Below are 16,773 nucleotides of genomic sequence, written 5' to 3' on the forward strand. Positions count from 1 at the left end.
CGATTTTTACCTACGTCAGAGTTTCATGTCATTAACTGTTTAGCGCTCGAGGTTACAGGTAACGCACTTGTGCACGTGTCTTAAAATTGGAGTCAGATATTAACGAGTCAATTATCTCCTGAGAATCTAACATAAGGTGAATTGTGGTTCCCAAGCCAGGGACGAACACCAAGCGTCTCTGGCCTTTCGATTCACCAACTACAAAAACGATGAACAAGTTGCCTTTGATGTCTTGATGCTTCATTTCCATACACTGGCTTTCATGCATTCAAATATTGTCCAGTCTATGCATTAGTTACAAATAGCTTACAAAGACTATCAATGTCACAGTGATGACAAGTCAGTCATTATGCATTGCTGCACTCCGTAGGGATCAAACAATGATCACTACCTTGCAGACCAAGATGGTGTCTTTGTGGTCTGGTAATTCTTTATCATAGAAAGATCTCAAGTGACCTGTGCTATTATTGAATTTAGCTTACCTCACCATTTTTAAACATGAAAAGCTTTTTCGCATACGTCATTCGCAATATCAAACATAATCGACTGCCGAAAAAAAGCATAACGCGCAGGATGCTAGACGTGATGTCAGACCAAAAAATGGACCATCTGCTCCCTGTCTCTCTCTTTATTTAACGCTACAGAAGTGAGATTCCACCTTCCCACATAACACCGACTGACTCTTTCTCTCTCTCCGCCCTCTGTTCCCAGGAACCATGGTGAGTAGGGAGGCCAGCAGCAAAAGCGTGGTTCTCTCCAACTCAGAGTCGGACTCGGACACAGGCCCTTCCCACGGTCCAGAGGAGGAGTCAGGCAGGCCCCAGGTGAAGAAGAGGAACAAGGCCCTCCAGGTCCGCTTTAAGGACATCTGCGAGGCCCAGAAAGAGCAGCGAGCGGCAGGGAAGGGTTCCCGCTCCATTTCCTGCAAGGTGACATACAGGAAGTACATGACCATGCCTGCGCGGCGTTCCATCCCCAACGTGACCAAGAGCACGGGCGTGCAGACCTCGCCGGACCTGACCAAACACTACCAAACGTTTCCCTTTGAGCGGAAGAAGGGCCACACGATCAAACACACCGCCTTGGTGGAGAACCACAAAGGGCAGAACAATGGGTTTCTGAGTGACATTAAAGGGCCCGGGGAAGGGGAGGAGGGAGGGAGTTTGGCCGCGTCATCCCGTTGTGGGGGGAAAATTGTGGGGCAGACCAAAGCGCTTCTTCACCACACGGACAACAGCAGTGGGCCAGAGGATCTGCTCTCTGGCGCTAACTGCATTGACGGGCCGACCTGTCCGGACCCCTCACACATCCCCGCTGGACCAGGGGGTGTTTCCAGAACCCCTGCTGATCCCAAGGCGGACGCCGAGTACCAGGTCTGTGGCACCAGGACCAAACACAAAGGATTATCCAAAGACACACTGGACTTGAAAGACGGCACTTCCTCCAAACGCCAGCTGGTCAACTGTGAGGTTTCCTCTCAGGACACGAGGTCAAAGACCCTAGGTCCCGTGGCGTGGAACTCCTTAACCCGTGTGGATTGTATAGGGAGTCCGTCGGGGAGGTACAAACGCAAGAAGGCCACGCAGTTCAACGGACAGCACTCCCAAACGCTGCCCCACAGCGCTGGGTGCTCTTCTCAGGCTCCGCCTCAGGCCAGTGCAGGACAGGTATCATCCTCCAGCCAGCCTCAGCAGAGTGTGGGGGGTCGGGGCTGCCCCCCAGGGCAGCTGGGACCCTGCGGGCAGGTGGTGCCCTCCCCCGGGGATGGAGAGATTAAAGCACAGCTGCAGGCCATGGAGACTTTGATCAGCTCTAGCCAGGAGACCATCAAGGTCTTACTGGGGGTCATCCAGGAGCTGGAGAAGGGAGAAGCCCAGAGAGAAGGGTGAGAAGACTGTGCAGTTTTATCTTGGTTCATGATGGCCTATGTACGTGTGACGGGAGCTGGTTAATAGGTCTGCATGTCGGCAATCTTCAAAAGGCGCTGGGAGAGCCCAATTTATTTTTTTAATTTTTTTTCTATTATGAAAGTAATGAAAAGGTAATAAACATAATAAACACATTTTTGTGGATAGCTGAATACGCATAGTCATGTCGGGAATGTAGGCTTGTTAAGGAATATATACTTGTCTGGATATACTTGGGAATTTTTCTCTGCTAGTTTATTTAAGGTGTGCCGATGTTATAATAAGCACATCGTCTTCAACTATTTTTAGATTTCAATGAATGACACAACAAGCTCACAATCTGCACTTTCTTAATATGTAAAACTGGAAAATAACCTTGCACAATTTACCAGCTCCTGTCACATATTTGACATTTGGCTTCTGGCAGTGTTGGCGCTGAGTTGATATTAGTCTTAAAATATTGAGACTCAGTATGGGGGCAGAATTGAAACTGAATGCACAGTAAACATTGTCGTGGACTGCATAATCTGATCACATGAGCAGGGGAGTATAACTGCTCCCAAACTCTGCACTAGCAAATAGCCACATGCTCCTCTATATTTATTTGAGGCCAAGAACATTAACACGTCTTAACCAATGGATGGGACTTGAAAAGCTGTCTGAAGCCAAAACCCAGAGCGGCACAAAAGCATATTGCATTTAATTCTCCTCCCCAGCCACCCGAGAACAAGACACCTCCAGTGTCATCTCACAGGAACTTGCTTAGGGCCAATTAGCAGCGGCTCATAAAGCCAAGCCTTTCATCTCTACTTAAGTTGCTTCTCTATGGCACCTTCAGTCTGCTCCGTCACTATTATTAGTCCTGCATACAGCGGAACTGCATGGCCCACTGCAGAACTACCCCTCCCTCCCCTCCCCCCCACACACTCACACACACACACACAAACACACACCCTATTCCCTCAAACCCCAATCTCGCTCAACTACAACAAAAATACATCTCTCCCTCCTTTCCCTCACTCCTTACCTTCCTCCATCTCTTCCGACCACTCAGACAGCTTTCTTCAAAGCCCAGGTCCCAGACTCCGAGTGCAAATAACAGGACAGCATCTAAAAGCCGTCCTACTCCCAACGGGGAGAGAGGTAGCATCATGGCTGTGGGTTTGTCAGCTGAAAGCACTGCTTTTAGACCACAACACTCCTGTGTTGACAAGAAGGGCTTCATCCATGTTCTCCCAGTGGATCGTGGACAGACGCAGACCGACAAGTTAACGTAGGGACACGATTCTGGCTGCTCGCTTAGATTACGCTATGAAGCTGCAAGAAGTACTGCGTGCTTAGAAACGTTGATCAAGTGCACATTTCTTAATCTGTGCAGTCGAGAGGCTGTTCAACTTTGACATTTGGAACGGGGAAATTCGAAAATGACGTTTTGGTAGAAAGCTTATGTTACTGTAGGGTTAGGGCTGAGGCCATGGACCATGAATCAAACAGTTTCGCAACCCCCAACCACACACTTCTTGCCAGGGACACAGCTTTAAAAACATAGACCTCCAAACTGTTTGTTTACTATCAATTGCATGCTCATTATAGTCTAATTGACTTTGGTTTTTAAACTGCATCAGCAGCAGAATTGTATTATGGAATATTGTTCAAGGCTCTTCTCATTATACTGTATCAAAGCTTGAGGCTATTTGGGATGTCAACATTAAATCAGACACTGATGGGGGTTTTAAGGACTTTCGAAGGAGTTTAGAGAGCGTGCACTGTGCTGACCAGGGACACACTTTGGGGTGTCGTACGGTCTACTGATAATAACGGACGATAGCGAAGAAATGACTTTTGCCAATGGTGTTTTAAAATCCACTTTCTCGATTCCAATATTTTGTAATATATATTTATGGTGAAGTCTGGTGTTAGTGGAGTTCTGTAACACATTTTCCTAAGACTGTTGCATTGAACACCATCAAAACGGATCAGAAATGTCTGCAGGTTGTCAGGTTGTCTTAGAAATGCTGACATCACTACTGGGTGCTGTGTGTGTGAGGTGGTGGTGTGGGGAGGAGGGGGTCTGGTGTTTGTGTGGGTATGTGCATTGTTGACTATCCTTCAAACACACAGGATAATCCGACCTAACCTGACCCAACCTTGTTACGGAAATTGATGGAGCGAACAGCCACATCTATTCCCCTGCGCAAGCAGACAGACAGGCTAACAGCGGCAAGGTATTTAGACAGGCACACGTGCAGGCAGGCCAGCAAGGATGTCTTCAGAGTAATGGCAGACAGACAGGCAGGAGGAGAAGCAGGGAGGCAGAAAGTCAGGGTAGAGAGAGATGATAAGGACAGGCCATCTCCCAGGACAGCTGACGTGAGCAAACAAACAACACGGGTCTGAGCCAGCGCCAACAAACAGCCTCACAGCGCACAGAGTGACTTTTAGAGGCACGGCTCAGAGAATTACTTTATTACTTCCCCCCTTGACGGAGCTTCGAAAAACCATAGCTTGTACAGCAGAACAGTGGCACTCCACGGAATTGACTTCCTCTCCTCCGAATTGGGTAGTTTACGAAAGCAATCACTTTGACGGTAATGAAAATCCAATTTACAACCATTCCCATTTTTGATCTGTTTATGACCAGAAGTGCCAAATGATCAATTATTAAAATTCAACATGTTAAAGGAATCTCCATTTGTTCTGGCCTTTACTTGGCCTTGTTAGGGAAGGGAAATGGATGAACCGAGTGACCTTGAAACCTCATCAGCATTTCAGGTTGGTCCTCAGGTCCGTCTCTCTCTGTCTACGAGGCCACCTCTTACGGTCACCCCTTCCGTCATCATCCATCAGGCTCATCTGACAGCGAGCGATTACATGTCCCTAGCGGCACCCCAGGTCCCCTCGACTTGACGCTTGTATCGCACACGCACACACACGAGCACACGTGCACACAATTATACAGTATGGCTGCCAGTGAGGTAGAGGAGGTGATGGACGGTAGCTATTAAGCCTGGGATAGATTTATATAGACGTCCTCCCATTTCCGTGCTCGTCCACGCTCACGTCCTCTACGCTGGTCCTTGTTAATGCCTCAGGGGAAATGTGGATCCTCCAAATGTGTGGAGGATCCACCAAGTAAATAATCCCAACCCTCGTTCAGTATAGGCCTTGAGGCACTGGGAATGTCATAAACAACATAGTGTGGGTAACATTTGTCATCTTGATTATCTTCTCTAAATCTCATTATTTTTTTTAAATAAATTGAGTTGAAAGTACACTGGGGAAAACAAAGCATGCAGTACAGTAAATCTCTATTGATTTTTCATTAGACATGATTTATGTAACATTTAGACGGTACTTGCCAGTTTATAGAATAGAGATGGTGAAGCACATTTGTATACAAAGGCTAAAACAAGATAATCCTTTTACTTTAAATGAGCTTGTCTTTTACCTGATTAAACTAATCGAGGAAGAACGTAGTAGTGAAGATGCCACTAAATGAAGATGAATCAACGGAGCATAGGCAAACAACTAAAGCCTTTAGTGGATATTGGAATCAAGACAGACAAAACTGTGCCCGTTCCATGATCTACATCTATAATCTACCAACTGAGTGATGTTGAGGTTGTGAATTTGAACACCCAGTAGACTAACCCTAAAGAATCATCTGGCTTTCTCTTCTCCATCCACAGGCTGTCATACAGGACAGGACAGGACACCGCCAACTGTGACACGTGTCGAAACAGTGCTTGCATCATCTATAGGTTGGTTTCTCCTTCCATACATTTTGCTAACTGCTTCAAAAAAAATGCCATTGGCTGTCACTGTACAAACAAGTATCACCATACACTGTATAATTGGCTGGTGAGGAATTTACTAGCTGTTCATGGCTGTTGTAAAATAGATAATGATACAGTAACTCATCAGGCACTGTCCACCTCAGTATGAGGAGTCAATAGACTCCAGGTTATTTATGCGTGAGATCAATAGTTTGATCAATATTGTATGTCAGGTCAGTAGTTACAACAAATAGGCTACTCCGTGACAGTCTAAACTGTAATTTCAGTTCTGTGAATTTGTAATGTAGGCCTAATCGATCAAAAAATGGAATCAAGACATGAGCACAATCTGTAAAAAGCTCATTATTTTGTGAATATCCCGAGGCAGGTGGCGCAAACATGTCACTGTCAGGGTGGTGGGTTCTAAAATAAATAAAAGCACATTTCTCCCGTACAATCGTGAGGGGCTCTGAGTGGAGGAGTTCCTGAGCGGGAGCAGCAGAAAGAAGCAATCAAACACAGCAGAGAGAAATGAATTAGTCTGGAGAGGGAAATACAATTGAGTCTCCAGAAGAGCAGCTGGGAACCAGCCACGATATCCAGTCAGTAAGCGTTAACTCTCCAAGCTCCCGCCAATGAAGTCTGCAGCCATCAACTCCATAGCCATGGTTACTTGACTTAACTTTTGAGTCCATTTCAGCCCCCATGACAAACAACTCCATTTTGGCTAATACCCACTGGTGTCACTCTGGCACACAGTCTTAAATGTTCAGGTTCCCTCTCATCCTCAGTCAGACAGAGCGAGAGGTGGGAACGGCTCCGAGGCAGGTGGCAAATCCACTCCATCTGTGACTCCCGTGTCATCTGTCACCTCCAGCCAGAGGTCTCTGCTCCGCTGCTTGGACCGTCCTGTCAAATTGTTTACAGCTACGTCAGAGAGTGCAGTATCCCAGTCACACAGACAGGGGCGCAGATGGTGGTGGTTTTTACGAAGCAAAAAAAGCTAAACAATGTGAATAGACTTCAATACTACACACTGTAAAGCCAGCCTGTGTTCAATGCGACGATGCGAGGATGATTGTTTAGCACTTGCCTGAAGGGATCAGGATGCAATGCAAAGTAAGAGCTGCAGTTGCTGGATTGGAGGTCAGGAGAAGCTGAGTCTAAATGCACAGGAAGTGTTAGACCATCACCTCAAATTACACAAAATGCCTTATCAAGCAAAGTTGTATAAGCTAAAAAGTTGAGAACTTTTGCTCCAAGCCCCCCCCTCCTCCCCCCCTCCCTCCCACACACACGCACTTCAAAAATATATCCTTTAAGACAAGGATTTCATTGTTGTCTGACAGTTAACACTCTTGAGGGTTCCATCTCACTTCCCCTTGGTACAAAGAAAGGAAACACAGTACTTTCCTTTCTTGCATATTCTACTTCACATTATTCATAAATAATACATATATCGCAGAAAGAAGAAGGAAACTGTATTTCCCCAAAAATATTAGAGATCACAAAATACACTATTGTTCAGAGATAGAGATTAAATTGGACCATAGTCCATAAAAATACACACTAATGCAAAACAAACATAATAAAGATGTGAAAGTTGAGTAAAGCTTAACTTTTGGGTCAGTATGGCTGTGATGACCAATCAGAACACAGATTTTTCCAGACGCTTGCAAGGCATCTTATCAGTATGTACACAAAAGATGAAGATGAATGAACATATGATGGTGCACACAGGAGCTTGACAACTAATGTATTTGTCAGGACACATTCAATTTCTCTCTATCAAAAGTCATGTACATGCACATAGATGCTGCTGAGACGGCTTTTTTAATCTTTTATGAGATCAACGTTAATTTATTTTCAGCTAGGACATCCACAGTAGATTATTTGACCAGTAACACCAACCGCTCTAATCCCTCAATTAGAAAGTTAATCTCCATTGTAACCTCTGCAACCCAGCTATTGACCTATTCAGACAATAGTATAGAGCATTCATCCAAACCCACCCCTAGCTGTGTGTGAATGTGTCTGTAGAATACCATTTGTCAACTATCAATCATCAATAGTTTGTAACTATGTACAGTACATCCATAATAAAAGAACCATCATAAGAAATGTCGTGATGATCACAGTGATTGTGTTATGTAGTCATAAAAGCAGACAATGATGTTCTTGCTATTGTGGGTTGTCAAGGATTTTTCAAGCATGAAAGCAGATTTTAAAAAGCAACCAGACAACCTCTAATGTATTGTGTACATGATCGCTGTCTTCGTTTTCCTTCATGTCAGATACCGTGTCATCTAATTGCTTTACTAAGTGTGACCGGCTGTGCAATTCCTTGGTGATTTCGGTGATTCATATGTAATAAAATAAAATTAAAAGATAGTTTTTTTTTTGCTAGATATCGTCCATCTCAGTCATGTACATAAATGCTGATGTCATGCCCGGTTGAGCCACCACATTGGTGTCAATGCAGTGCAATGAAAACTATTTGGAATGGCATGCTGCTCTGAAACTGATGTGGGACTAACAAGGTTACGGTTATTACATGACTTAGAGAGATGGAAAACATTTATTTGTAAAAAATAAATATATATATATATATATATATACAGTGCCCTCCAAAAGTATTGGAACAGTGAGGCGAATTCCTTTATTTTTGCTGTAGACTGAAAACATTTGGGCTTGACAATCAAATAATGAACGTGAGACCAGAGATCAACGTTTCAGCTTTTATTTCCAGGTATTTACATCAGGATCTGATGCACAACTAAGAAAATATCACATTTTGTTTGAATCCACCCATTTGTCATGTGATCAAAAGTATTGGAACAGATATACTTAAAACATATTTAAGTGAATAAGACTTAATATTTAGTTGCAAATCCTTTGCTTTCAATAACTGCAGCAAGTCTGTGACCCATTGACGTCACCAAACTTTTGCATTCTTCCTTTTTGATGCTTTCCCAGGCTTTCACTGCAGCCTCTTTCAGTTGTTGTTTGTTTTGTGGGGTTCCTCCCTTCAGTCTCCTCTTAAGCAGGTAAAATGCATGCTCTATAGGGTTTAAGTCTGGAGATTGACTTGGCCAGTCTAATACCTTCCATTTCTTGCCCCTGATGAACTTGTTTTGGCAGTGTGTTTTGGGTCGTTATCTTGCTGCATGATGAAGGCTCTGCCAATCAGTTTGGTTGCATCTTTCCTTAAATTGGCAGACAAAATGTTTCTGTAGACTTCCGAGTTCATTTTGCTGCTGCCATCATGTGTTACATCCTCAATGAAGATTAGTGAGCCCGTCCCAGAAGAAGCCATGCAAGCCCAAGCCATGACATTACCTCCACCGTGTTTCACAGATGAGCTTGTGTGTTTGGGATCATGAGCAGTTCCTTTCTTTCTCCAAACTTTAGCCTTTCCATCACTTTGGTAAAAGTTAATCTTTGTCTCATCAGTCCATAAAACTTTGTCCCAGAATTTTTGAGGTTCATCTCTGTACTTTTTGGCAAATTCCAGCCTGGCCTTCCTATTCTTCTTGCTAATGAGTGGTTTGCATCTTCTGGTGTAGCCCTTGTACTTTTGTTCATGAAGTCTTCTGCGAACAGTAGATAGTGATACCTTCACTCCTGCCATCTGGAGGTTGTTGCTGATCTCACTAACAGTTGTTTTAGGGTCTTTCTTTACAGCTCTCACAATGTTTCTGTCATCAACTGCTGATGTTTTCCTTGGTCTACCTGTTCGACGTCTGTTACTTAGTACACCAGTAGTTTTCTTCTTCTTCAGGACATTCCAAATGGTTGTACTGGCTATGGCCAATGTTTCTGCAATGGCTCTGATTGATTTTCCATCTTCTTTAAGACTCACAATTGCTTGTTTTTCACCCAAAGACAGCGCTCTGGTTTTCATGTTGTTTTCACCTCTGAATACAGTCTGCATAGACAAAACCTATCTTACCCAATCTGAACCTGAGTGTAGACATTCAGTGGTATTTATTGATTGAATAATGTATGTAATAGGACACACCTGGGCAACAAAACACACCTGTCAGTCACATGTTCCAATACTTTTGCTCACGTGACAAATGGGTGGGTTCGAACAAAAAGGTGATATTTTCTAATTTGTGCATCAGATCCTGATGTAAATACCTGGAAATAAAAGCTGAAACGTTGATCTCTGGTTTCACATTCATCGTTTGATGTCAAGCCCAAATGTTTTCAGTCTACAGCAAAAATAAAGGAATTGGCCTCACTGTTCCAATACTTTTGGAGGGCACTGTATATATAAAACAGAGGAAAAAAAGGGCTATCACTTGCTCTCATCAGAGTTCAAATAATCCAAACAGCTAAGTGCCTGCAGCCCAACTGCTGAAAACGACTCCATGTGGGAATGTCATAAATTGGCAGAGGAAATGCAGATAGGTCTTTGTGGACCATCCACAAAGGAGAAGATTATCATTTCATCAGTGCTCTGTATCATCAAATGGCTTTTTCAGCTCATCTTGCCTGAATTGTGTGCATCAGTCTGATTTTGAACTGTCCTTGAATAGAGCGTACCAAGACTTGGCAAGCAAGACGGCAATTTATCAAGACGCTATCCATTCCTGCCAAAGCAAGGGTTGTAAATATAGCTAAAACTTAGCAAATTGTTGTATTTCGTATTCCTCTGCAAAGGCCTCACTAAAAGTGAATAATTATTTTACAGTGACATCTAAGCAATGAGTGTATAGCTTGTCATGTTGGTCCAATGGTTTATATTTAATGAGATCTTTAATTGTGTATGTATGGTTTCCCCTCTACATACAGTAGGGCCTGTATTCTTCCCCAGGACATATGAAGACAAATTAATCTGCACACTTACCCGCACAGTACAGTATGTACAGTACACTTAGAGCCATACACACAAGGTCTGGTCCCACAGGTCATTGTTTTATCATCCCGACACCTCTGCAAGGCCTGTGATGGTGAGTCAAACTGCTGATGGGGCAGCAGTAATCACCTTGCTGGGCAGTCCACTCTGTGGCTCGCCTTAATGAGCTGGCCCAGGTACAGTACAGTGAGCGATTTTGGGCCAAAAAAAACTTAAGAACAGAGCAAGTCAGAACCAAAAGGCCAATTATTCCTCAAACTTAGACAGTAACTGCTCATTGCCAAGATTTGCAGCCGCTAAAATGCAGGGCCTTTCAATGCAGAGTGGCGCGACAGCTCCAATAAGACCGATAAATCCTGGGCCCGGGGTTCCAGACAGCGGCCAAGCCCCAATAAGGTACTCAATCTACGGGCCCTACCAAGTGTCCAACTACCCCTCCCTCCATGCTCCCTCCCCCCCACTTCCACACCCCTAGCACCAGCAACCCCTCCTCTGGCCCCACCCCCCTATATACTGCAGCATCTCATGCGTCACTTCAACCAATACAAACAGGACACAAACAGGGCGGGGAGGGAGAGGGTAAGGGAGAGGAGGGACGCATTGATGGCAGGGGGCATAAACAACCACAACGGTATTGATCCCCCACCCTCTCCTTACCAGAACCAAGAGCATGGGGAAAATAGGGGAATGTCAAAGGAGGTGGGCACCAAGTAAAAAAAAGAAAGAAAAAAAAGAAGAAGGCTTGTCATAATGGAGCTCCAGAACCCTGAGCACTTTATGCTCCTGGTGAGGATACGATGCTAGTCCTCAACCACGGTAGCCTTCTGTAGCTTTGCTGCAGGATTAACTGTGAACGTTGTGTGACCCCACAGTCAGCATGCAGAGAAGGTTATCCTGAGAAAATGACATACCTCTGGTTTGAAAGTGAAACACCTCTGTGTGTTATCTCACGGCACTGTCACCAACAGTAGTTAGTGAGAGAATATACTGGGGTGAGAATGTCTAGCAACTGACCTGGCTATGGCTCTGCACTGTATGAGCGAGAGCAGCACGATACTGTAACAGCACTATATAGGGTCTCCAGAGGAGTTTCATTCAATTTGGAGCTGATAATGACTTTAGAGGAACGTGATAATCAAATTGAATGGAAGATGAGTTCAGTAGTGATGTTGTGTAATGACTTATGAGAAGCTAGGTGGTAATTAACTTGTGTGCCCCATGCTGAGTCTGCAGCGCTTTGGGTGTTTCAGTGAATAATTGTTTATGAAGCTCAGATTTTTTTGGTGTTTATTACGTAATCAACTGTTTGGTTGTGATTGTAAATTGCTCATGATAAAAAGTCTAATTTAATTTTTGAAAGTTGAGGACCCCGTAGCCAGTAAAGTAAAATATTATCAAGTCCAGTCATTACAATGAAAACATCTTCTCGTAAAGGATTGTTCCTGTTACAAGGAAAGGCAAAAAGGAAATGTGCAGCTTTCTCTACAGCTTACTGTGTTATATTCTTAACACAGCAGTACAGGGTCAGCAATGACAACAACAAGATGAATCTTGTCCTCAAGAATCCACCAATGAGTAAACAGTAGAGAATAAAAACAGGTATACAATAGAAGGGGAAGACAGGGTTTGACAGATAGACCACCGCCAACAGCTCCCTTCCAAAAGAGGCCATCATTGAGTGTTGTCCATCCCACCAGGACCCCAGGTAAACACTCAGCTAACCACAGATCATAGAAGCAGGTTCTCATAAAGCACAATCAAACTGCAGAATGGTCTGCATGTGAAAGCCTGAAGCACACTCCCACATCTCCTCCTGTTTACATGGAAATGATCTCAGATCTGGTTCCTTTATTTACTGTGCTTCAGAACCAGCTCCCTATGGCTCCTCTGTGTCGTACACCGGGGGCCCATGGCTTCCCACTGAGTCAATTGTCCACAGCACACAGTAATTGCAGCCCTTCGCCAAGTGATTAATTGCTTAATAAGTGCCAAGACCATTCCGTAGTGTGCTGTGCTGTGGTATTCTGCTCTGCTCTCTGTGAATTGGCATCTGGCTGAGCTGAGAGATGCTGAACTTTCAAAACCCTTCTGAAAATATTGGGGAATAAGGGAATGTTCTGAATATATGAAGCAGTTAGGACTTTGTTTCAAACTTATTTTCAGTCAACCTCTGAAATTGCTAGAAGGAGAATTTGTTTTGGAATGTGCTGCTTTTAGGTGATATGAAATTTAAACCCAATAGTGGATATTGGGTTTAGTGATATTCTGTATGTACGTCACATTGAACTTTTTACAGGGATTTGTGTCAAGACTGCATTCACATCTTCTAAAATGCATGGATTGACCAACAAGTCAATTTTGGCAATCACATTTTCTCTGGATGTTTTTAATCGAGATCCATTCTGAACTGACACTTCTCTTTGGTGTCCAGACAGTTTTTCAAAATGCATAATGTCACTTTCAGTCAAACATCTTCTTTATAGACCTAATTGGCCTGCCCAAGAAGGCTGCTGTTTGTCTGTCCAGCAGAAGTATGCTACTCCAAATCATATAATTTGATCAAGGATGTTACAGTAGTTTAATAAAACTATAAAGTAAAAAATAAATAAATGTAGATGCACAGTGTGTGTCATTTTAATAACGATGGCCATTTTTTTTAGACCACTCCATGGTTTGCCTAGTTAGAAGGGTCATATTAATGCATTATCTTTAAATAAATCTTTTGTACATTCCAGGCGGATAGCATACAATGATTCATATTTGTGCTAAATTGCAAGCCAGTATACTTTCCATATTTACTACCCAGCTACCGAGACTGAACTGGATCAATATCCATAAAAGGAGAGTAGGGCTGTAGCACGTAATGTATAATAATGCATTTATTCTCCTCTTACTGTATAATATACAGAGGCATATCCCCCTCTGCTTTGGCTCTCAATGATTTCATTTCGTCGGGATTAAACCCTGTGCTCCTCCCAGTCCTGAGAGATTTAATCTAAGAGTTCAAGCTTCATGTCCCAGCAGACACGTAGTAGCCAACTAGGGATTACCCTAGCAGTGAGGAAGTATGACGTCATCAGGATCCCGACCATCTCCACATCAAGGCAGTGTTAACATAGGACAATGCCTAAAACGTGTCCACATTTGATATAAATGTCATAGACACGCCTTGCCTCTGGACGTATACCGTTTTTGAATGATGTAACTGAGGATGCAAGTGGTGCTGATAGTATTATCAATGATGCAGTGTAACTGGCCTTCCGCCTCTTTCTGTCCACCTGGCCTCTAGTCACTGACCTGGATTACTGATGGACCAAACACTTGATATCAATATTATTGGCAAACAATCTGGTAAAATATCAACTACAGCTAACCTTTGAGAGGACCTGATATGGCACATTATGTGGAGCCATGCTATTGCATTGATTGTTTGTGAAAAACGTGTCAGTCATAATGAAAATAGTAAAGTTGATCTAAAACATTCAACGAAGTGCATGACATTAAAGCATTTAAATACTGGTAATCAACAACAAGAAAAAAAGATAGAAAACATGAATATGTTAAATACATCTCACACTAAAACCCTTTCATTGTCGCCCTATGTAGAGTACAGTACAACATCAAAGAAACAGTGAAGCATGCTGGTAACTTTTCCATGTTGTCTGTTGCAGTGTGGAGCTGGACTTTAAGCAGCAGGAGGATAAACTGCAGCCGCTGATGAAGAGACTGTGCCCAATGGATCACCCACAATGCCCTGCTCTGCCTTACCCCCACGAGGTGTTCACCTCCACCCCAAAACGCAAGTCAAAGACTGAGTCCAAAAAGCATGCCCGCTGGAAACTCTGGTTTCTTTAAAGAACTTGTCTGGCTTTGGAATGGCCTTCCGGGTCTGTTTTACCTGTCTGGCCCTCCATTGGCAAGTCCGAAAGAAGATTTTCCACTCCAGAGGACAGAGAGCCACAGCAACCATGGGATTCTGGGATTGAACTATAATGGGAGTCTTCTCTGTGAGAGACAAAAACAATCTTTTGTTCATGATGGTTTAGAGCCTGCCAAACCTTCCATTTATGGCTTAATGTGCCAGAGACGATTGACTTAAGCAGGTTAGAAGTTTGCAGAACAAGGTGAGACTGGGTATGTTTGTGTCCTCTTTTTCGAAAATGGATGTTTATTTATTTATTGAGAAAATGTACCTCTCAGTTTTTTATTTATGATTTTACATTTTTCCAAAGACATACTTCTGGTCTCTCTCTCCCCAGAGACACCAGTCTTTGAATAGAAGAGGAATCGCCATGTGAAAGGCTTGTTCTCTCAGAAGCTTCCTCAGCTGTACATCAGCCCCTCGGCACAGCACAGACATTTGGATACTGAGAGTGACATGGATAGAGGACTAACAAAGTACACGACATGCCTGAAAACCTCACTTATTCTCTCTCTCTCTCTCTTTCTCTCTCTCGCTCTATCTCTGTCTCCCTTTTGCTTTTGTTTGTCGTTTCGCTCTTACACACTCTCTCACTGTCAACCTCATGTGCTGACACACAATTCAGGAATACAAAAAAAATACCTGGAATGACGCCCTCTCTAAATATAGAAGCAATGTTTTGTTATAGTATATCCAATTAGGTTTAGGATTCCACTTCTTGAAGCATATCCAGTCGCTAGTTATGCAGAAAACATGTACTTTTGGATTTGAGTCATAGTTTTATGTATAAATATTGAGGAGTAATTACTGATGTTTTACAGTCTTAGGATTCATGCTATTGTATCAAGCAGGCAGATTAATGTTTTCGACAAAATTCCATGCAAGTAAAAGCTTATTTTGGATTCATCACTAGTTAACCAGTTCAAGTTATCATTCCCCAGCAAACAGGACAAACCCAGCTTACTCTTTTACTCCCAACCACAGCAAGGATGTGTATTGTAAAGAACACCTATTATTTGTAGCCTGGCATTGGCAGACTCATTCATAAATGCGTATTAGTCTGGAACCCCTCAGTTCATTTAGGATTTCCGAGGGGCATTATTAAAGGGTGCAGACCAAATTGCTTCTGGACACAATTGTATTGTGGATTGATACAACCAGAGCAAGGATTTTCTTTTACAAAATGCCCCAACATCGCTCCTCTGTTAGCCTGGCATCACCAGACCAGGGAGGGAAATCTGTTTAATAAGAGGGTGGCCAGACCTAGCCTGGGAACCAGATCCTGGGAACCTCCTATAAAAAATATTTCCCTCCGGCATAAAAAGTGCCGGGCCAATCACAAGCGTGTATCTGATATGTGAGGGTTTACGTAAAATGATGAATGGACAGAGTAGTGGCATTGAGGTATTTTCTTAACCAAAACGATATTCCATACAATTGCGTCCAGAGGCATTTTGGCCTACGCCGTTGACAATGCTCATCGGATATCAAAAATGAAAGTTCAAGATTAATACACATTTATGAATTGGTCTGCCAGTTTTTTTTTAGCTCATTCATCTGGTTTCCAGGCTACTCCTCGATATAGTTATCATATTAAACCCTATTCAGATAAACTGTTGTGATTGGCCCAACCAGATCCCAGTCTGATCTAAATCGACTTGAATAGGAGGGTGGCCAGGCCAATCTAGCAGTCAGAGTCAATCGAGTCAGAGCTTGCAGATTTTTCTGGTTCCCATGTATTTGTAGAGTATAGTTATTGGGATCAACTCCCTAGTCCGTTATTTCACAGCATAAGTCAATTCTATAATGATATGGTTCTGAGTTGTTCTGAATGACATACATAGAACTGATTAGCATCTAACAACTTGAAAAGCATCTGTGTGATTTGATTTGATTAAACAACCCACCATTGAAGACATTGCAGGCATTCCATCCCTGCGCTGAATTTGCAAGACTCCAGAAGGGCTATTGCATTGATTTAAGCATTTAACACAATAATGTATGATTAGTTAGTTAAGTTTGCCCATAGAGAGAAACAGCAACTGTAGCAGTATAACTAAAACAGCATCAATGGTGGCCACAAAATGCGTGTCATAGTAGTAAATAAAGTTCTGTATAGATTTGTTATATTTGCGTTTCGAGTATAATGTGATATAAAAAAAGACCTTCTCTTGTTGAGCTGGTCCATCATTTTAATGCAGGGTTTGTAGTCTTAATACACACTGTAACTTAGCGGGCGGAAGGACAAACACAGACTTTACCTTGAGGAAGTGCAATTCATTGATAATGTGCATATTATGAATT

The 16,773-nt window shown here is 43.1% G+C and overlaps 1 protein-coding gene across 1 annotated transcript; it reads left to right on the forward strand.

Annotated features, from left to right (window-relative positions):
• The first annotated feature begins 716 nt into the window (after window positions 1–716).
• On the forward strand, window positions 717–14,402 carry LOC124474184 (inhibitory synaptic factor 2A-like). The gene is made up of 3 exons (XM_047030120.1): window positions 717–1,885; window positions 5,597–5,668; window positions 14,219–14,402. The coding sequence occupies exons 1-3, from the start codon at window positions 717–719 to the stop codon at window positions 14,400–14,402; spliced, it is 1,425 nt and encodes a 474-aa protein (XP_046886076.1).
• The last annotated feature ends 2,371 nt before the right edge of the window (window positions 14,403–16,773 follow it).

The sequence above is a fragment of the Hypomesus transpacificus genome, chromosome 11 (genome assembly GCF_021917145.1).
Source record: "Hypomesus transpacificus isolate Combined female chromosome 11, fHypTra1, whole genome shotgun sequence".
Classification (NCBI taxonomy): Eukaryota; Metazoa; Chordata; class Actinopteri; order Osmeriformes; family Osmeridae; genus Hypomesus; species Hypomesus transpacificus.